Source organism: Opisthocomus hoazin, chromosome 1, assembly GCF_030867145.1.
Source record: "Opisthocomus hoazin isolate bOpiHoa1 chromosome 1, bOpiHoa1.hap1, whole genome shotgun sequence".
In the NCBI taxonomy this organism is placed as follows: Eukaryota; Metazoa; Chordata; class Aves; order Opisthocomiformes; family Opisthocomidae; genus Opisthocomus; species Opisthocomus hoazin.
In genome coordinates, this window is record NC_134414.1 from 6,026,569 (window position 1) to 6,047,489 (window position 20,921).

At 42.4% G+C, this 20,921-nt stretch overlaps 1 protein-coding gene across 1 annotated transcript in view; it reads right to left on the reverse strand.

Moving 5' to 3' along the window:
* Positions 1–1,484: 1,484 nt before the first annotated feature.
* The window catches only part of GUCY2F (guanylate cyclase 2F, retinal), a 48,691-nt gene continuing 29,254 nt past the window's right edge, over positions 1,485–20,921 (reverse strand). Inside the window, exons 15-18 of the mRNA XM_009931043.2 lie at positions 19,562–19,660; positions 16,326–16,420; positions 15,184–15,269; positions 1,485–1,623 (exon numbers count right to left, since the gene is read on the reverse strand). Of these exons, the coding sequence (XP_009929345.1) occupies positions 1,485–1,623; positions 15,184–15,269; positions 16,326–16,420; positions 19,562–19,660 (419 nt within the window). The remainder of the gene's footprint in view (positions 1,624–15,183; positions 15,270–16,325; positions 16,421–19,561; positions 19,661–20,921) is intronic.

Below are 20,921 nucleotides of genomic sequence, written 5' to 3' on the forward strand. Positions count from 1 at the left end.
TCCTCATTTCTTAAAGATATTTGCAACAATCAGAGAAGGTTTGGCAATTGGTTGTTAACTCTTATTTATCATCTGAATGATAAAAATCTAATCCTGTTGCTCTGAGGAGAAGAGTTCACACTGAGCCTGAGAAAGGTCTCCGTGTTTTTAGTGAGCACCTTCTGGTGGTAATATTGATTAAATTACCATATCTGCTGTTCTCTTCAGCCTTGCAGAAGAGAGAACAACAATTCCCAGAAGTCTGTTAGAAGCCAGATGTTGAACAGGAGAAAAAAACCTTGAAGAAGAAGAAGTGGCCAACAACAAAATTCTTTGACCTCGATGGAGTGTGGTCTGTGAGAAGTGCCTACAGGCCAAATGCTGGCCCTTTGCAGAACAGTATTTTTACCTGCTGGGAGGCTTACGTTGAAGACAAGTGCCTTTGAGATCACTTGGAGATTGGGAAGGAAAAAGAGTGATGTGTTTTAGGCTTTGCACTGCTGAAGTGATGCACTTTTCACTCCCTCAGCCCCATGTTTGCAGGAAAGAAAATTCATATCTTGTTAGTATTACGCAGCTAAAGGAACTGCAGAATGTCATTCTCGGCATCTAAGTTTTCCAGTATCTTGGCATTCCGTTTTCATCCTGCTTTGGGATGAAAAGCATAAAATGTTTTAGATATGCTATATGTGTGTGTGTCTACAGCAAAACAGAATGTTCTTCCAGATTAGATCTGGAATTGCGAAGATGACATATTTTGACATTTTGAGTAGAATCACATTTTGGCATTTGGAAACAAATATTGATTCATACCACCAAACTGTTTCATTTCAAAACCGTCATTTCAGTTTGAAAATAGCATTAAAATGTCATTTGCAGCTGAAATGTCAAATTAAAAGAAAATGTTTCAACTTAAATTGATATACAGGAACAAAACATTTTGATTTAAAATTTTCCCTTGTGGGGGAGTAAAAAAATATTTTTTTTGGTTGTCAAAATAATTTTCTTCCGAATTGCATTGATTTTCATGAAACCAGAGTTTTCTACAACAATAAGAACAAAATTGATTTAATGCAAAACAGTTAAACCATTTTAGCACTTGGCATTATTGTTCGTATCCAGGCCCAAGTGCAGCTGGACGTGTTTGTGCCACCATGCAGACCTAGCTAAAATTTTCTTTGGGCTCATCTTTGTGACAGATGCTGATGAAGAGCTGGCACTACCATCACCATCACTTTCCTCCCCAGTGGATCCCTGCCAAAAATGCACACACACAGTTCTGAGCTGGTACCCAGTTTCACCAGAGATGAACATAGAATCAGAGAATCATAGAATGATGGTCAGGATTCATCTGTTGCTCAGGTTCACCCTCTGCAAGAGCTAAGAGGCTTCATCAATTATACTGCTTTTGGCTGGAAGGGAATTAAATGGAGGGTGTGAGCTGCTCTGCTGGGTTGGCTTCAAGGTGTCCGTCCTGACCTTACTCATTCTTTGCTGTGCTTTTCTCAGATTTCATCCTCTTGAATACTTATTCCAGCCTCCTTCATGCTCCCCAGCTCTTTAAAGGTTGCTTTTGTCAGTGTCCGCTTTGTGCCATTCAGGACAGATTTGAGTTTCCTGGTCAGCGCATCTGACCAGTTGTGGCTGTAAAACGAAGAAGAGAGGAGTTAGCAACCTTGCTCGCTAAGGAATAGCTTTTCGTTTTTCATTTTCTGTCAGACAAAGCAGAAACATTACACATTCTCAAAGCCATCAAGAAACATCAGGCAAGGAGGGATGTTGGTAGAGAACTGCAGGGATGTGGTGGTCCCAGCAGACCATACAACCACTGGAGCTGTTGCATGGGTTAATGGGATACATAGAGCTTTCATCCAAGGATATTCACTTTACAAATGTAAATTACATTTACGTAAAAACAACCAGAGGGCTTCAGCTGCTCATGAAAAACATTCCCAACTATGCATCACAAGCCTCATAAAGCCCTTAGCTGGTAATAACAGAGTTTCACTGTTAACCAATTGGGTTTCTCTGGGTTTGAGGCCATTCGCTGCCACCAATGAGAAATCTGAAAGTACAGCTGCTCTGGAAGCCCAATGATCTCACCAAGCCCAAGGTGCGATGGGCAGAGAACTAGAAAGCCCTGACATCTATCATCTCAGATCCAGGTGTCATTTCAGTGCCTTATACTGGCACTGTTGCTGAGAAAATAAGCTCTGCTGAGTAGCAGGACTTAAGAGCTGGTCTAACTGAGAGACTACATCTAGATCCAGGACACTAAATGGATATGATGGAGCTGAAGAGGATCATTTGCTATGATGCTCTAAGTGTCCATGATGCCCAGATTCTACTATCTGTTCGTAGGCACAGATTTATTACAACATCATGGAGGTTTCAGAAACAAAACAAACATCAAGGACTTTTAGAAGGCCAGAAACTGAGTGAATAGCAGGGCTTTAGGTAGGTCTTAACTCTGCAGCTGTCCTGTCCTATGTAAAGCGTCACATGAAATTGAAGTTATTGTGTATAATAGATAGAAATATAATTCCAGCTGTTATAAACTGAAGAGAAGCAAATTCTAACCCACACACCTTTGTCATTATATAGATACTAAAAAGAACTAGTTGAGAAATAGTTGTGTATATACATACATATATATATATCGTTTTAAATGGTATACACCGTTGTCGTGTACAATGAACATGCAATTACTTTAGAATAGATATATATGTAAAACTGACTACATGAAGCAGGGATCACAAAAATGTTAGATATGAGGTCATGAAAGGAGGAAAATGATTGTTCTTATGCCCAAGGACTATTTGCACTAATGACCAATTATTAATATAGAATAGTTATGCAGCGTGATGAAACTGGCTTTAGTGACATCACAGGATGACCTGTCTTTAAAGTATCCATTAGATATCTATAAAGTATATACATATATTTTAAAGTATATATAAAACTGTAGCAATGTCAACTAATAGCACTGGCACCACAACCAGGTATGCAGGGTTGACCGCTCTGAGAGCTTGTACTGCAGCACTGCATATCTAATGCTTTTTTGTTATTATTCAAGGGAATGGTAATTTATTATTTGACCTAAAGTTCTGCAGATGGTGTTGGATTGTCTGGTTACCTGCTGTTGCGGACTGGCTGTTAAGTCTGGGTGCAAGAAGAGAAGAACCAGGGCCTTCAAACTCAGCACATCATATTCCCTTCACTATCACAGTCTGCGGGAGACCAAGGACAGCTAAGGGCAGCCAAGGGCAACCAAGGGCAAAAAACAGGAAAGAAATCTAATGGAAAAATCATTAATCTTAAGCAATCACAAATGTATCAACACAATGAGGTTCAGGATTCATCTGCCACCTTGACAATTCAATCATTGGACATCATGAGAAAGAGCTGATGTCCTTGTTAAAGATGATCACAAACCTTTTGCAACCACTAAGGAAACAAGGGGAAAAAACGAGCCTTTTTTTTTCTTCTTTTATTTAAAACCCTTTCTGATATTGGGCAAAGAAGATACGCCTTCTAGAATGTTGCTGGGAGATGTCCCTGCCTACCAAGAGAGAAGAAGTAGCTCATGCAGAGTAGAAGAAAGGGGGAAGTGAAGAGCAATATGATGGGGAAAAAAAATCAATAGAAGCCACAGTTTTATTTCTGCAGTTCTGTTTCAATGTTTGGAGAGATTATGCAGGCAAAATCATCTGAAATTCTCCCTGCATTGGGGCTGAAGGGGTAAGCTGTAATTGTATGGGTTTCTGTGTAGGTGTGGGTTTCACCTTTGAAGACAGAGAGACTCTTTATCAAAACCTCCATCCTGAATGAGCTTTCAGATTTTAACTGCTGGTCAGCCACACCTTGCTAGTCTATGGCTTGGCCAGCAAGATGCAAAGGTTTGGGTGTTTACTGTATTTCCTGAACAAGAAAGAACCTTGAAGGATCTCCTGTCACTGAGCTGACTTCATGGGACAAGAGGTCAGAACAGAAGGAAAAGCAAAGTTCAGAGGGAAAAAAAAATAGGGGCTGGAAATAACTTTACAAATTCAGCTTCAATACTTTTAGGTGATCCCAGACTGGTCCTTTGTCCATGCAGGACACACTACTTCTATGCTCATATATCTAAATTTCAGGAAAGAGCAATACGGGAGACACTAAGGTTTATACACCATGGATCCCTCCCTAAATACAGCAGCTACCAATCACATTGAGGTGAAACCTCACACCCTTGAACTCCATAATGAAATTTGAATGACTTGCATGGGGTCTAAGTCTCATCTCTAAAGTGAGATCAATCTAGGGATCACAGGGAGTCATCGACCTCTCTGTGGGACAGTTTTCTGCTGGGCCTTGGAGAGAGAAATCCTTTTCTCCATATTAGAAGCACTGTAAGATGATAGAGGTGGGATTCAGCTGCCTGAGGATACTGTCTAGCAGTATTTGAGATGCTATGGTTCATTCTACTTGGTCTTCAGCTGCTGTTTCATCTGCCAGCCTTGCACAAGTGTCTCTGACAACCATGGTTGAATCCCACTTGCATGGTGGGTTGGTAGGTCCATGTTAAGATCCCATATCCTACTCTAGCAGAAAGTAGAAGGATCACTAGTGGTATAGCCAAGAGGTTTATCTCCAGATAACCGGAGGTGCACTTTGGGGTTCTTCATGCTTTGTTGCACATTTTTATCAAGATCCAGCAAGAATCATCATTTGTCTTCAAAAACAGGCGTCCACCAAGGAAAACAGTTCACAGTCGCTCTTTCAAAGTTAAAGGATTTGCTTCCTGAGCATGAAGAGCAGAGTCTTGGCCTTCCTCTAGACTGCAGGCCAGATGAATACTCCAAAAGTACTGAGATGGGGATCCCTATCTTATCGCAGCAAGAACCCTGTGAGACTATTAACAGTTTACAGTCTCAGAGTAATGGAACTGTAAAATGGGTGAATAGACTACAAATCTCTACATCTGAGATCCTCGTAGAGTGTCCTTTTATTGCTGTCAAGGAAAAACAAGCTTATTGATGGCATGATCTTTTTGATTGTAAACATCTAAGACAGATTAGCTGGAAGTGTCTCTAGGCCACCAAACAGGCACATGGGAATAGGTGGCTGTTGAGGACATTGCCTCTTTTGAAAGCTTCATGCACACAAGAAGGATTGAACGAGGACTGTTGAAAAGGTATAAACTCCTTATTGATTCTTCTGCTGTTTCCCATGAATTGAGCCAAGTGGGTTAATGAGGATCTGCTGTTCTCCATAATGTACTGCTAATCAGCCTTGCTTCAGTGCAGAAGCTTCAGTCTCTGGGTGACATATATGCTAAATATCTTTCAATCAGTACATGTGCAGTTTTTGTCAAGCAGGGCTATCCCAAATGAGAGATCCTCTTTACCTCTGCCCTTGGAGGAGTAGCTTGCACTCATAGGTGCAGGTCATCAGGGAGGTCTTCTGTGCCTTGGAGCTTATATTTAGCAGTGAGTGTTCACATATGGTAGTGCTTATGCAGGTCACTACACAGCCTGTCCCATATTTAAATCTTTTTTTAAACAGGGAATTCCTGCCCAGCTACTAGAATAGGGAGAGCCTCAGACAAAAATTCAAAAATCTCTTAAGGGAGATAAAGCAGCCTAGTAACTTCCTCTGAATCTTTAAAAGTTGTGGTTGGGAATGAGTAACACAGCCAGAAGTGCTCTGTTGGATTCTATTCTTGTGAGAAAATTGAATAGAGTTTTCGTCTTTAGGGTAATCTATCAGCTTGATATGGTGTATCTTAGTGGTTTGTTACCAGCCTATATCTAGGCACTCTGGGCCTTCATCCACCTCTGCCTTTTTCTAATCAAAAGGAAATTAAGTAGAAGTTAGTTCAGAGGCACTGAGCAGAAGCATTATTGCTGCTCTCAGAGATATTATTAAAAAAACAACCACACAGCCTTTTCACCCTACATCAGACCCTCTATGTGCATGCGTGGATATGCATGCCAGCCTTGATCTGGCAGCACCTATTTGATCAGGCACCTCAGGCCATGCTTTTATACTCCATGTAACTTCTGAATTCCAACCAAATCACCCTAAATCCCCGTTTCTTTCTCGTACCAGTAGGTGCCACAGTGATGAACAACAGAGCTGCATCCTGTTTCATGTCATGAGATATGGAATCACACTAGGCAGGAGACATCAATTACAGGAAAGCAGCATTAGGCTACTTGGATTCTTCCAGGCTTGAACTCCAGCGTTATCTCTGTTTACCATAGACTGGGCTCTTCCTGGCACAGTGCACATCGACATCCAGTGGATTGATAATACATTGCAGGTAAACACAGTAATATTGTATGTCTTTCAAGAATGAATGTGGTAACAGGTCATAAATTTGCCAGGAAATCACCCAACAAGGCTACTACTATCCTGAGACAGCTTTGTTGCTGTCCCAAGCACCTTTTGAATGAGGCACTTTAAAAGAATAATACATATTTTTGACCAAAAAAAGGAAAAAAAAGAAGGCATGACACTAAAACCAGCAAAGGGCAGACAAAGAACACATAAGCAGACACTAAATAGCAGAGCTACGTTGGGACTGTCCTACAGCTACTACCTCAGATCTAGGCCTTTTTGCCAAGGAGTTTTGCAGCTTTCCTCCTTTTGAACTCTGCAATTTCTTCCGAGGGTAACCCATGAGCTCTACACCTGCAGTGAACATGTAGGCCATTAGAGAAAGAACCAGTTCAGTTTCATCTGCAATAAAGAACAGACCGTAACAGAGACCGTGTGAAAGGTAAATGTCTTCTGGTGCAAAAAGAAAATAAAATATTGGGCCTGGTTCATATTTTACTATTCCCCTCTTGTATTGCTTCAGCTCGACTTATAGCAAAGGGTGAGGCCACCTAATTTAATTTTAAGTGTCCTGAAGTTAGGTGCCTGCTCTGAGACAGGCACCTTTTTTAATCTGGATAGCCAGGCACTTCCACAGGGCTCTTGACACATCCTAGACACTTCTCCCAGGACAAGATTAATGACTTCTGTGATTGAGGAGCACAGACTAGATATCTGTCGTGGCTGTTTCCTGAATCTATTAGACAAGATGTCTCCTGGGAGAATTATTCCATTATTCCTCCAATCATCCCCCTCATTCATCAAAGGGAAAAGCAAAGCAAAACTTCTGTGAAGATCTTGCTTTTGGTTAGTTCATCTCCTGTCTCAGTGTCTTTTGGTCTTCCAGGGGTGTTGCTTTCAGAAACTCTCAGCTCTCAAAGCTATGGGCATATTTCCAGATGGAAATCCTATTTAACTGTTGTCCATAGAGATAGCCAGTCTTCCGTGAAAGCTTAGCACAAATTCAACAGCCTTTCCCAAGGGAGACTAGAGTCAAGTTTCAGCTCTTTTGCCAATTCTGTCCTACAAATGGCGATATCTAACCAAGCTGTCCTTCCATGCCTTACCTACATTCTCAACTCTGGGAACATCTTTCCTTTTTATACAAACATTGTTCCTTATTCATAAACCCTCCCATGAGTGCTGGAGCCTTTAGGACTGGGTCCCAAGGACATGGAAGCCAGGAGGATATAATCCTGATGGGCTGAATGAGGGATGACTTCTTTTGGGAATCTACAACTCAGGTGGGATTCACCTCTGAAATTTAGCTATCTATCTGTAACAGAGATATCTCCACCTGAGCCAAATATCTTGGGGTCTCTTCTGAGCCAGTGGAGGGAAGCAGGCACTGGTGGACCACAGTGGAGGTTTATCCCAAAGTCGATGTCCTCTGTGGGGCAGAAGAGCTGCACCTAGAAGTGCCTGTTTCACTGCGTTGACTCTAAAAATTGTGCAAGATGACCAACTCAGATGAAGGTGTCTATGCTAGAGGTAAATAACTTCTAATAAGATTATATCCTCCAGTTGAAGGGGGAAGAGGAATGCTTTGTCTCCAGCCTTTATGCAAGCAGTAGCAAAATTCGGCCATGCATGGGTAAGCACAAGGGGCTTGTTTTTTGAGTCCACCCAGCAGGACTTCATCCACAGCAGAGTGAAGGAGGTTGCTGCCTGTTTCTGTATAGTAGGGCAGCAGGCTGTGACCCACAGAAGGTGAAGACCTGACCAGGGTATTTGGGGATCAAGCACAGTATCAGATTGCCTGAGCTGCACCTCCAAACACTGTTCATGCAAGTATCAAACAACTATTTTCTTAATAACTTGATGTTCATCCACGGCAAAATAACAAGAAGAAAGATCCAGTGCAAACAGCTCTGACACATCTCCTGAACTCACTAATGTCTGAGCATCTGGAGAGGGCTGATTCTGCACCCTCCATCCCAACCTCTCGCAAAACCTCTCTGTCTGAAGTCAGCTGTTATTCTTCCAAGGTCCTCTCTTCATACCACCTTGCTTCCGAAGCCAGCAGGAGAAAATCTGCAAGGTTCTGCACCCCAGCTCCCTGGAAAGTTAAGAAATTTGCCTTCTCTTTTCTGAATGTGGTGTGTTACAATGATTTTTTCCGAGCATTTGAAACACAAGCCCCTGGCTTGAACCTTAGGTAGCCAGCACAGCTTCTAGTTTCCAGTTACAGGGGAAAAGGCTCAGACCCATAGACCGAGCATCTTTTTGACTTGTCCACTGTATACCCTTTGGTGAGAGGAACTGCAACAAATTGCCTTGAGACCTGAGCCATATGAATGCAGATATAGTCTTTTCTGCCCTCCTTCGTCTTTCTTTTATCCCTGCTTTGGAGAAACCTGTATGCTGGAGCAATGTGTGTCGTGTTGCCAGGTGCAGGTGTCCTGGGCAGCCCATTACATCTCAGCTCTGTGGTTCTGCTCCAACTGGCCCTGGTGCCCTTACACACCTTTGTCTTGAAACCAGCCAGGATTTTCTCTGGGGTTGCTTGTTCCTGAGATGATACTTTATTTTATTTTAACGCGTGTTTCATTGTACTCCGGTTTATCTTAGTTTAAATGGCTAGTAGCATTGCAGAAATGGATGGCTGGGGAGCAGAGGAGGTTAAAAGCAGCACTGAGATGGTTTCTTCTCGGTACCCTTCTCTTCTGGCCCTCAGCACTGTTGTTCAGATAAGAGCTTTTGGGCTGCTACTTAAGGAGCAAGCCCATCTAGGTGAAACAAGGGACAGCAAGGTACTCTGAGGGGATAGAGATATCACCTGGCCAGCCCATATAGTGGGTGCAACACCACAAAAACATTCCTAGACTCAAGCTGGGTCCTGTTCAGACTTCCCCCACTTCTCTTTATGAGGGAAGTATGGGCGGATCCAGGGAGAAACACCCTCAAATGAACTCCTGCAGCCAGGACCTACTCTAGACAGCCTCTCCTGCAGTTGAGGTGCTGACTGCTGCTCTCTCTCTGTCCCTCTGCAAAAACACCCTTCAAAGGGGTCTTCACCTCCAACTTCACCTCCCAGCCTGCCTGGGTGAGACAGGAGAAACTAGTGGGCACATCCAGGCACATCTGGGCACACCTCAGCCACACCTGAGGCCATACCTGCAAACCAGAATACATTCCACAAAGCTAACCAGCTGCTGAGCAGTTTCAGAACTAGCTTTCCCTAAATTCATAGAAATATCCACGGAAGAAAGGGCGATGAATTGAATCACATCTTCCAGCCAAACAATGCCACTGGCTGCCTTTGCTTTCCTTCTGAACACTGCATTTAGGATTTCTTGCTATCGGCAGTAATTCTTTAATCTAATATTCCAGTCAGTTCTTCCAGAAACCTCAGCTTGCTCAAAAAGATCTTGTTGAAATGTAACAGCTGGAGCAACCACATTCCAAGTCAGAGAGCCTTGTTCAAAGGGAGACGAGTTACTGGCTTTCTTTCCCTTTCTCTCCTCAATCACATTTCAGAGAATAATTCTTCTTTCTCACCTGCATTGTGCCATAGCCATGACCATAATATTCCTTTTTCTTCATTTTGCTGTTGTATTAGGGGTTCAGAAATAACTTGAAAATAAAGCACTGATTGTGAAGCAAAAAGCATCTGTCCTGAAATTGGGTGATCAAGCCTATGAGCCACAGGATGCTTTGATTTCCCCAAGTAACTCTTGGTATATGTTATGTAAATTTTACTTAGGAAATGTGGTGATGTTGTTATATAATTCCAGCTATGTAAGGACAACAAAAGCTTTTCACTGATTTTTTCTTCACAAGCTTTTTTTATTTCTGATTTAAAAGTGAATTGAGTCAAAAATTTCAAATAGAACCCTGAAAGGAAATCCTTTCACTTTTCCGCCCAGAGAGACACATCAGCAGCAACAGCAACAGCAGAGGCTTTCTGCTGATTGTCTCCCATCCTGCCAGGGTATCTCAGCATAGATGAAGCAGTGAGAGATTTGCATGGGGTATAAGAAGAAACCATGCCATCCTAAAGGATGTCTTTTTCCTGGCTCGTAAAAAGATGTTTCTCATCTGGTGTTAGGAGATGGATTCTTTGAGTATACTTCACTGCTTTTCACACATTTCACCTTCAAACAAGGATCTTGATCCTTTCTCTAGGGTTGATCCTCACGTATGTGAGGACAGGAGAGCCCAAAAACTTCCTCCTGTCCCTGGCTGCATCTTCAGATTTTAGTGGTTTCTCACGTTAGGTTGTACATATCATTGTGGATGGTAGTGGATTAGATGCTCTACCAGCTCTTCTGAACTGAAGACCTACTGAATGGTTTCATACAAGAGAATGGATCTGGGTTTGATGATAAAAATCTGAAACTCTCATATGTTCTTTCCCTGGGCACTGGGTTCATGGTTAAAAATGCTTGAGAGGACTCTCGATCTCTATTTTTCTTTGCTGAACTGTATCCTTTTTTTTTTTCCTCTGGTTAACTTTTTGTAGCTAATTTACAATAGTGTTAGAAAGGGAAAGCTTCCAGAGAAAACTACCCTCTGTGACTATTGCACAATTCACCCCCAACCCACGAGATCCTGAGATGCAGCAGTACAAATCCTAACAAGCTGCAAGGAAGAAGGAAAAATAATATTCATCACAAGGGAAACATCTGCCAGGGAAGGTGTAGAAATTTGCCTTGGAGCAAGGAATGGACTAAGGAGCCTATTGAACTCCCTGCCCTGTTCTATGGGATATAAAGTTAACCTAAAACTCCCATGCAAAGCAGGTAAAACTGAGATTTGACTTGACCCAGAAAGAAGGAGGTTATCCTTCAAAAAGGAAAATTCTCTGGGCCAGGAACTAGCACTACTATATGGACATTAAGCTTGTACTTGCCCCGTGTCCTGGGACTACAAAACCTCCACACCATCCCATGAAAAGAGCGTGTTGAAGCAAGACATTTCAAGTAAGCTTTTACTTCTGAAAACAGCTACACAGACCCTGAGCAGCTTCACGTAAGGTTAATTTTAAGAATAACCTTTTAGTGAACTTGATTTTATACATGGTTGGAACAAAGTAGGAATAGAAGTAGGGGTAGAAGTAGTAGAAGCATATTAGGTCTTTTAATTGAACTATGTTTCTTCTTAATTAAAATGCTTTGTATCCTGTGTGAGCCATCGCACCCACAGCATTTCAAGAGTAAATTACATTTATCCGAACGTCCTTACGCAACAGTAAATGTATGAAAGCCTCGTGCAGACAATGGAAATCAATGAGAATGTTCCAACTAATGCCTCCAATAAGTCTGTAACTGGGATTAAACAGAGAGGTGATGCATATCAATTAAATTCAAATTATGCAGGTGCAACAATTGTTCCTTTGTTAGTCATTTTGTGGTGGCTTGAGGTTTATAACTAGACAATCAGATGTATTCTCTCAGCAATTTCAGCAATACCAGAAGTGGTTGCTAACACGGCATTTACTGGACCATTAGTATTAACCCAATCACATAATTAAATGTTCTTCCATATTTTTAAGTTTGCTGAAGTTTCGTTTCTAACTTCTGTAGAAAATCACCTTTGTAAGGTCAAGGACTGTTCTCCAGGTCTAGGGTGTCAAGACTACTGCAAGCACAGCAGGATGATGAAGCTTGATTTGTCCCTAGACATATATGAACAGCTCTATGAGCTACTTGATCATAGATCTGCTCATGACTGCATACCAGAGATGGAAAATTGCCTTCACATGGCAAGAATTCCTCCTGCCAAGGAGCCTCTTCTACAAGGAGGACTGTACTTACAGCTTTGATTGGCTGATGGGTTTTATGTCATGGGAAACAATAGGATGTTAGCACTTTTTTTTATGTTAACTGCTGTCTTTTCGACAAACCACTGCAGTGAAGGCCTGAAATACTCCATAACTCAAGGGTTATGACTTGTCACGGCAGTGAGAAACATGGAAGCTGAAGCTTGCTTCATTGAAGCAAATTCCCCTTCCTTGTTGTTTATTACTTGAATGTGATTCCCTGTGGTGGTCTAAGTCAAGAACTCAGACAGCGAGCCAAACTGGACTGGGAGTCTCGAGCACATTTCTCAGAGGAGGCCACTAGTTTCAGTGAGCCACGACAAATGAAATGATGAGGAATGTGTCCCTTGCTCTTATGAATAGGAGGAGAAAACCTGCTGCTGCCCACTGATCTCTCCAGATATGAGGGTCTGGGTTGTGCAAGACCTCATGGAAAGGGAAGACCTAAATAGAAGATGAGTTGCTTCAGGGCAGAATGAAAAGATGACTAGAAGAGGACTTTGCTCAGCACCTGCTTCCTCAGCACAAAAGCCTATAGATGAGGAAATTCCTATAGAAGTGTATCAAGCAGTGTCTTCAAACCACCATATGGGCCAACATATAGACATCACAGAGAAACAACTTCCAACCTCTCATAAACCAGCATAAAATTGAACCATCAAGATAAGGCTGAAAAATAAGACACCATGTCTGACATGTCTTTGATAACAGCACAGCCTGTGCACAAGGCAGTTCTCCAAAGATTTGCTTTGCTTGATCCAGTTACTTCTTTCCACCATTTGACTTCTACAGGGTATAGCTTTTGTTTTGACCCTTCACTAGGACAGATTCAGTTTGATATAACTCTGCTTTTTCCTCTGTTTACTTTCACATTCATTTAACTTCTGTATGACCATCTATGGGGACAGAAAAACTGCAAAAGAACAGTGAAGATCAGGGCCTTGGGACAAGAGCAGAAGGTTGCCTCCCTCTCTGCAGTTCTGTTGGTGGATTCTTCCAAGGTTACTCAAGAATGCTCAAGATCCTCTGATCCTTGGAATGTGGGAAATTTTTTTGTCTCCTCTTGTTGTTCCCCTGGACCTGATGTATTTTCTGTCATTTAAAATCCATGCATAGAAACAGCTCGGGCCTGCATAAGTCTGACTTTGGCACACAGGACCAGAGGACAGGCGCTTTGAGGACTGTGAAATTAACCTCAACAATCAACAGAAATCTAACACATGACTTTTAGATGGTAAAGCCAGGGTGAGAATCATAGAATCATAGAATCAGTAAGATTGGAAAAGACCTCTAAGATCATCAAGTCCAACCCTCAAACCAACACCACCATGCCTGCTAAACCATGCCCTGAAGTGCCATATCTACACATTTTCTGAACACCTCCAGGGATGGGGACTCCACCACTGCCCTGGACAGCCTATTCCAATGTGTGACCACTCTTTCAGTAAATAAAATTTTGCCTAATATCCAATCTAAACCTCCCCAGATGAAATTTGAGGCTGTTTCCTCTCATCCTGTCACTAGTTACTTGGGAGAAGAGACCAACACTCACCTCACTACAACCTCCTTTCAGGTAGTCTTAGAGAGTAATAAGGTCTCCCTTTAGTCTCTGGACTAAATAACCCCAGTTCCTTCAGCTGCTCCTCATAAGACTTGTCCTCTAGACCATTCACTAGCCTCGTTGCTCTTCTAAGCACCTACTCTCAAGGTAGAAGTCTTGGTGCTTCTTTGGTTGAATGGTAAGCCAACCCACCTTTGTGATCTGGCAAAGCTCCTCCAAGTTTCATACTTCCCATGAATAATGCATCATTGGTATCAACAGACATTACTCAATAGCTCATTTCCATCAAGTATCAACAATAAAATTCCTCCAAGCCTACGAAATACTGTCTTTCAAAATAATCTTCCAGTAACCTTCTATCTTCTCTTCCTCATGGACACCCAAATAAATTAAAAGTTATGGCCCAAAATGCTGTTAATTCCATGTTACTCCAAGAAAGCTCTGGGAGGGCTCTGAGCACATGGACTGCTCTGTATGCACCTGCCAAAGTAATTAACTGTTTTCTGTAAAGGGACATAAAAATTGTCTTCATTTTACTAAGAGGAAATGAGGCAAAATTTAGAACAAGATTGCTCAGGGGAAGTCAGAGCCAAGAAAAAAACAGACCCTGTTTGTTGTCAGACATCTGTGTCTGAGCTAGTCACTGTAGGACCTCTTTTCAGTCAATAAAACAGGCATCTTTCAAGGACGAATCATCTAATACAGACGTCCAAGCAGGCAAGTCGAATAAGACCCATGAGTGTGTATTTCTCTTTGCTGAATATAAAGGGAGTCAAGGCTGACTAGCTTTAATGTGGGTGACTACACTGTTCTTGTCAAAAAAATCCCACTCCTGTTTTTTATGTCCTGACCACAACATCCTTTCCAGGCATACAGCATGTGACAGGTGAACAGGGAGTACTCCGTTTGCAAAGTCAGGCATTGCAAAGCCACAAAATGGCTTGAGGAATTTCAAGTGTTCAATCTTTGCTCACCACCTCTTGCATGGAGGCAACATCATTAAGTCTTTAATTGCAGAACAGCACCATATTTTTACAACACAAAGTCTCCTTATTGTTCTGTTTGAACGAACAGTGCTAAAGGGAAGAAACATGTTTCTGTGGTGAATGAGCCTGGTGTTTTCTGCAGGAATTTGATCAAAGGAGAGAAAAATCTGAGTGTCACCCACACGCTGATGACATGAGAGTTATGAAAATGTCCCTATCTATGCATCTCCCATACGCTCACAGAGTAAGAAGGAGATTCAGGAAGGAACTCCCTCACGCTCCATCTCCAAGTGACTGTAGGGGAGAAGCAGAAAGTTCCCATGCCACTTCTTGGGAGCTGTGATTAAGGAGAGAAGTTGAAGAAACCGCATCACTTCTGAGTCGCAGTACTATGCCTGAACATGTAAGTCACCAAAGGAAAATTATGCAGACTTTGCAAACAGGTACCACAGAAAGACAGCTATTCTTCCTGTGGATTCCGACAAGGACCTTTCAATGAATGTACTCAACAGTGATGAAGTCACACTTACCCTGCCTTTATTTCAGGAGGTTTAGGTAAGGGCTTCTGAAAGCCTTTTTTCCCAACTAGCCAATATGTGTCTTCTACTCCTTTACCCTAAAACAAAAACAAAAATCCAGATAAAGAGCAGCTTTCTGACCACCTTCTGCTCAATAAGTAATTTCTTTACTGGGTTTCTGAAGGCTTCATATATATCCAGAGACAGAGCATGGCTGGAAAACTTGAGATCTCCTTCACAGTCGTTCAGGGATAATTTGAATTTCACTATCCCAAAAGAAGAGACCTTGTTCAAACTGTCATCTACAAAAGATCCTCGTTGATCTTGGTCATGGAAACTACATAGCTTAATAGAAATGAGAAGCCACATGATCTCTAATGATCTTATTTGGCAGCACTAACATCATTAATTGAGAGATTTTACAGCTGTTGCTGGGTTAACTGTCAGACTAATAACTTCCTCTCTGACCACCGATGATTTAGCTTTTAAGGTGAGATGCACCTGATGAAATGTAGGCATCTGTATCGGAGTCAATCACCCTTGACAGGAGCAGTGCAGGAAAACAGATACTTCTAGGGCAACATTCATCTTTATATAAACTGGACCCTGAAAACAAGTCAGGTTAATAATTTGCTAAAGTGCCAATTTATCTCCACTATGTAAAGTTTTCTTTCCATTGAGTACACCTGGAAAAATTACCTCAGATCTCTACTTGCAGACATATGAACTCATGTTAGATGATTCTACTTGTCATGAAAGATTTTTGAGGGAGCTCGGGCAATATTCAGACCTCTTATTGTAGATGCTTAAGATGAGGAAAGCTCCTACCTCTGCCTTTTGACTATGTAAGGGGAGAAGTGATGCTTTGAATGATTTTGTGTTGTCTCTTTTGAACACTGTGAAAAGTAGTGGCTTCTGTCAAGGGTGGACTACATCATAGAGTGCTAAATACTTAGATCCAGCACATACAGCTTATTGTTCAATCCCATGGTCCTTCAAGAATTACCTCATGCACTGAAACAACTGGTGGGGACAATTTGGAAAGGATCCAGCACAATAGTGGTGGATAAATGCCAAACTAGAGCTTAATATGAAAATTCCTTAAGCAAAAAGTTTCCACTATGAAACATTTCACACAGTCCTGGCCTTCTTACCTTCAGTTCTGTTTTTCCCCTAGGTACGATTTCATAGCCTTCATTTAGACTCCACAGCGTGTCCACTGTGCTTTGGCTGACATGAATTCTGTAAGCTGGGAACGGAGAGCAAAACAGCTGTATCACTATACTGCACACACACTGTGAATTCCCCACTGCTTCATACGGGCAAGGAAAAGTGCTCCAGGGCATGCAGGCACGTAGCTGACGTAGCTGCGTGGTGCTCCTCTACATAGAGTGTGATGCTGATAAAATCATAGAATCATAGGTTACAAAAGACCTCTGAGATCATCAAGTTCAACCCTCAAACCAACACCACCATGCCTACTAAACCATGTCCTGAAGTGCCACATCTACATGGTTTTTTAGCTCCTCCAGGGATGGGGACTCCACCACTGCCCTGGGCAGCCTGGTCCAACACCTGACCACTCTTTCAGTAGAGAAATTTTTCCTATTTACACTCTAAACCTCCCCTGCCGCAACTTGAGGCCATTGCCTCTCATCCTATCGCTGGTTACTTGGGAGAAGAGACTAACCCCCACCTCACTACACCCTCCTTTCAGGTAGTTGTAGAGTTCAATAAGGTTCCCCCTCAGCCTCCTCTTCTCCAGAATAAACAGCCCCAGCTCCCTCAGCTGCTCCTTGTAAGACTTATTCTCTAGGCCCCTCACCAGCCTCATTGCCCTTCTCTGGACATGCTCCAGCACCTCAATGTCTTACTTGTAGTGAGGGGCCCAAAACTGATCACAGTACTCCAGGTGCGGCCTCACCAGTGCCGAGTGCAGTGGCACGATCCCCTCCCTACTCCTGCTGGCCACACCATTCCTGATCTAAGCCAGGATGCCATTGGCCTTCTTGTCCACCTTGGGACACTGCTCGCTCATGTTCAGCCGGCTGTCAACCAACACCCCAAGATCTTTTTCCACCAGGCAACTTTCCAGCCACTCTTCCCCGAGGCTGTAGCGTTGCATGGGGTTGTTGTGACACAAGTGCAGGACCTGGCATTTAGCCTTGCTGAAACTCATGCAGTTGACCTCAGCCCATCGATCCAGTCTGTCCAAATCCCTCTGGATCCCATCCAGGCCTGTAATGACCACAGGGTGAGAGGAGATCTACACTGAGGACTTCCCAGAGAAGGATACCAAACACTCTAAGTATAGAAGTCCAGCTCTTGATAAAGATGGTGTTTTTTTCAGCAACATTGCCAATTGGAATCAAGAATGACATTTTTATCTATTGCCACAGTCTAACTAGGCAGCAAGAAAGAAAAGATAAATAACCAACTGTCCTGCTTGAGCCACCCAATGTAATTTGAAAGTTGGGATGAAGAGCAGAGAAATGGAGTTTGCAAGGGGACATAATGAAAATGTGACTGTGCATCTAGATCCATCCGGGATTTTCAGCAATTGATTCCATCCAGAACTGCCATTAACAGTCTATGAACAAAAAGGGCAAATGTGGAGATCTTTATCAAATTCCCATCTCCCCCAGCCTGTTTTACAGTCATTGTTGGAACTCGTTGAAATTTATTGTTGTTCTGTTGGTGTGAACAAGCCACAGAATGTTTCTAAAGCATTTTCCCCAAAAATAGTTTTCTTTGTTTTTGTTTTTGTTGAGCCTTTGTGTCAAATCTGTCAATCACACTCCCTTCCCCCTTGAAGGATACGGATGAACCGATTAAATTTTTTTTGCAAATAATCAGAAAGAGCAACATCAGCACAAATACGCAAAGAAAGACCATACAGCTTTGAGCTACCTTTCCTGAGACACTAACCCCCGATCTTCCAATTACTGTTTATCTCTATATATTTCTATTAATGTATAATGATGCTCTTGCATCTGCAGTGCTCCCAGTCTCAGCGGGGCTTTACATTTCCACGGGTTTAAACCTTGAGAATCTTCCAATATCTGTCTTGCCATTAGAAATCTGCTGTCAAAGTATTTCCTCCTTTTCTACTGTTTTCCAAACACAGTACATGCCTCTTAAAATAAGCCAGCCATAATCACAAGAAATGCAATTTTCCTTAATTAATGATTAGCCTAATTGTTAGTCTTAATTAGTCTAATCAAAATCACTGGAGCTAGAAATGTGAGGATTGTAAGAAAGAGTGAAAAATCTCCTATGTGAGATATTGCAACATGTTTCTAGTCTGGCAAGACCTCAAGATTTTAATATTAAATAAATTTCATGTGGCTTGCAAACTAGCCATAATGGGTAATTTCTTAGAGCTGTTGAAAATATTGAAAGGGAGACAGGAGATCAGGGATTGCAATGTAGAAGACCTTGCCTGTGGAAACAAACTTGTACTGAGAGCCTGGACATTAAAAGCAAATTTGAAATTCATTCAGGGCTCTGACACTGCTGTCCCTAGCTGTCCACTGTGTCATCTGCAGTTCATCCGCTATGGTTTACAGATCCATGTCTTAGCCAAGGACACAAACAAAAAGCATATCTGTGTACACATATGACTGAAGCGCAGGTAAACGTTCCTTCCCTACCACCTCTTTTTACAAGTCTGGAAGGCTCCAGCTATGGGACAGTAAGAAATAGCTGAGCAATGGAACTGTCTTGTCTGCTGCAGCTACTGGTTCTGCGAGTATAGACTTGCCTTTTATAACTGTAAGCCTCAGAAAAATAAAGGCAAGAACTAGAGGGGAAAATAGCATGAACACCAAGAAAGACATTGAGAAAACCTGAAGAGGAAGAGAAGTTTAAGGATTTTTGGAAGACCTGTCAACACTTGTTTGTGGAGTTGTTACTGCTGATAAATGAAGCCATCACAAATGATGCCCTTCATTTTGCAGGACATCGTTGCCTGTTGTCTCCAGTGTGATGGAAGCGGTGCCCACATGTGCTTCAACCCTTGCCTTGTACTGGCCATGACAGGTAAGTGCATTATTTTACTGTGCAAGAACAGCTCTGAATTAAGGGTCCTCAGCACTGACTGAAAGCAACATCCAACCCATGTAGGAGAAATCTAGGGCAAGATTCATGCTCATTTTGTTTGATGGGATCCAAATCAGAGGACTGTAGCTGGAAGACAAGGTCTTAAAAGCTGACCTACGATGGCAAGGCTGATGACCTCCCCTCCAGGCTGCTTTGAATGTTGTTGTTGGCTTGCCCCTTTCTTCAGAGCTGATTCAGTTGCAATGCTTAAAACTAAAGACGCGCATTTCTTCATCTCTCTTGAGAAGTTTGTCAACCCCCCACTGCAGGGACTGTCCGAAATACTCACGCAGGCCCGTGGACTCCATTCTTGATGCCGTGTTCACCGTGTCTCCAAAGAGGCAGTACCGTGGCATAGTAAGCCCCACAACGCCTGCCACACAAGGCCCTGAAAGACACGGAATCTGTATAACCCAGAAGGTACTGCACAAATATTAAATATAAGAAAGAAATTGTTTACTGTGAGGGTGGTGAGGCCCTGGCCCAGGTTGCCCAGAGAAGCTGTGGCTGCCCCTTCCCTGGCAGTGTTCAAGGCCAGGTTGGATGGAGCTCCGAGCAACCTGGTCTGGTGGAAGATGTCCCTGTCTGTGGCAGGGGATTTGGAACAGGACGATCTATGAGGTCTCTTCCAACCCAAACCATTCTATGAATCTAAATTAAGATGCCTGCTGACAAACAAACCTCTTCCTCTCCACTGATATTCAAAAACCACTTAGGAATACAAAATTTTTCAGGATCTCATTGGCCTTGGTGCTTGCTGAAAGCAATCAGAAATTAAGTATTGCTCTGGATTGCACATTGATGTTTTATGCCTGACAAAGGTTTTCTGTGGTAGGACTTCTGTTCACCATCATCTGGGATAAATTTTTTCAGAGTTCACAGAAGCTCAAGTACTATTGCAATCTCATTTTAAAAACACCTCATTTTCCAGCTGAAAAACATAAAGTTCAGATCCTGTGACATGCCTTGTGTCCCAGTAAAACAGGATTGAAAATCAGCCTTGCACACCCAGAGATGCTGGCAGCACGCTGGACCACCCTGTGTCCCCTCCTTGGAAAGGAAGACATCATTAGCTCGCCTGTCTAGCCAAAAACTGTTTATTTTTCCTCTCTCTCATTTTTTAGATGAGATCCACTCCCTTCCAAACTAGCTCCCGAAGAACCGGTGCCAAATTCTCAGGGAGTGGTGTGTGTGCAGGATTCACACGAACATGCACACACAGAGCAATAAAATGTGTGACAGCCGAACAGCACAGACAACTGTCATCTGGGGCACTTGGGTTAGCTAATGTTTAGACTGTGCTCTGAACAATGAGATGCTGAAATTCATCATCCACAATTTAAAATATCAGGCTTGCAAAAGTAATGAAAAAAAAAAAGGGAAAAATGAAAAAATAAGAAAACGCTTTGAGAAATGTAAGGAGGTGTGGGGCTCCTTGCAGAGAAAAGAGAGGCTTCTTTGTATTTTGCATTGGATGTATTTATGTCATATGTCTTTTCAGGCTCTGCCTGCCTTTTCAGTATTGTGACCCTTCTGGATTAAGATTTAACAAAACTGACATCTAGGAAATTTCTTTCCCATGAAAGATTACAAGAGATGTGCACATAGTACATCATCAACAGTATCTGAAATGACGCTATAGATAAGGA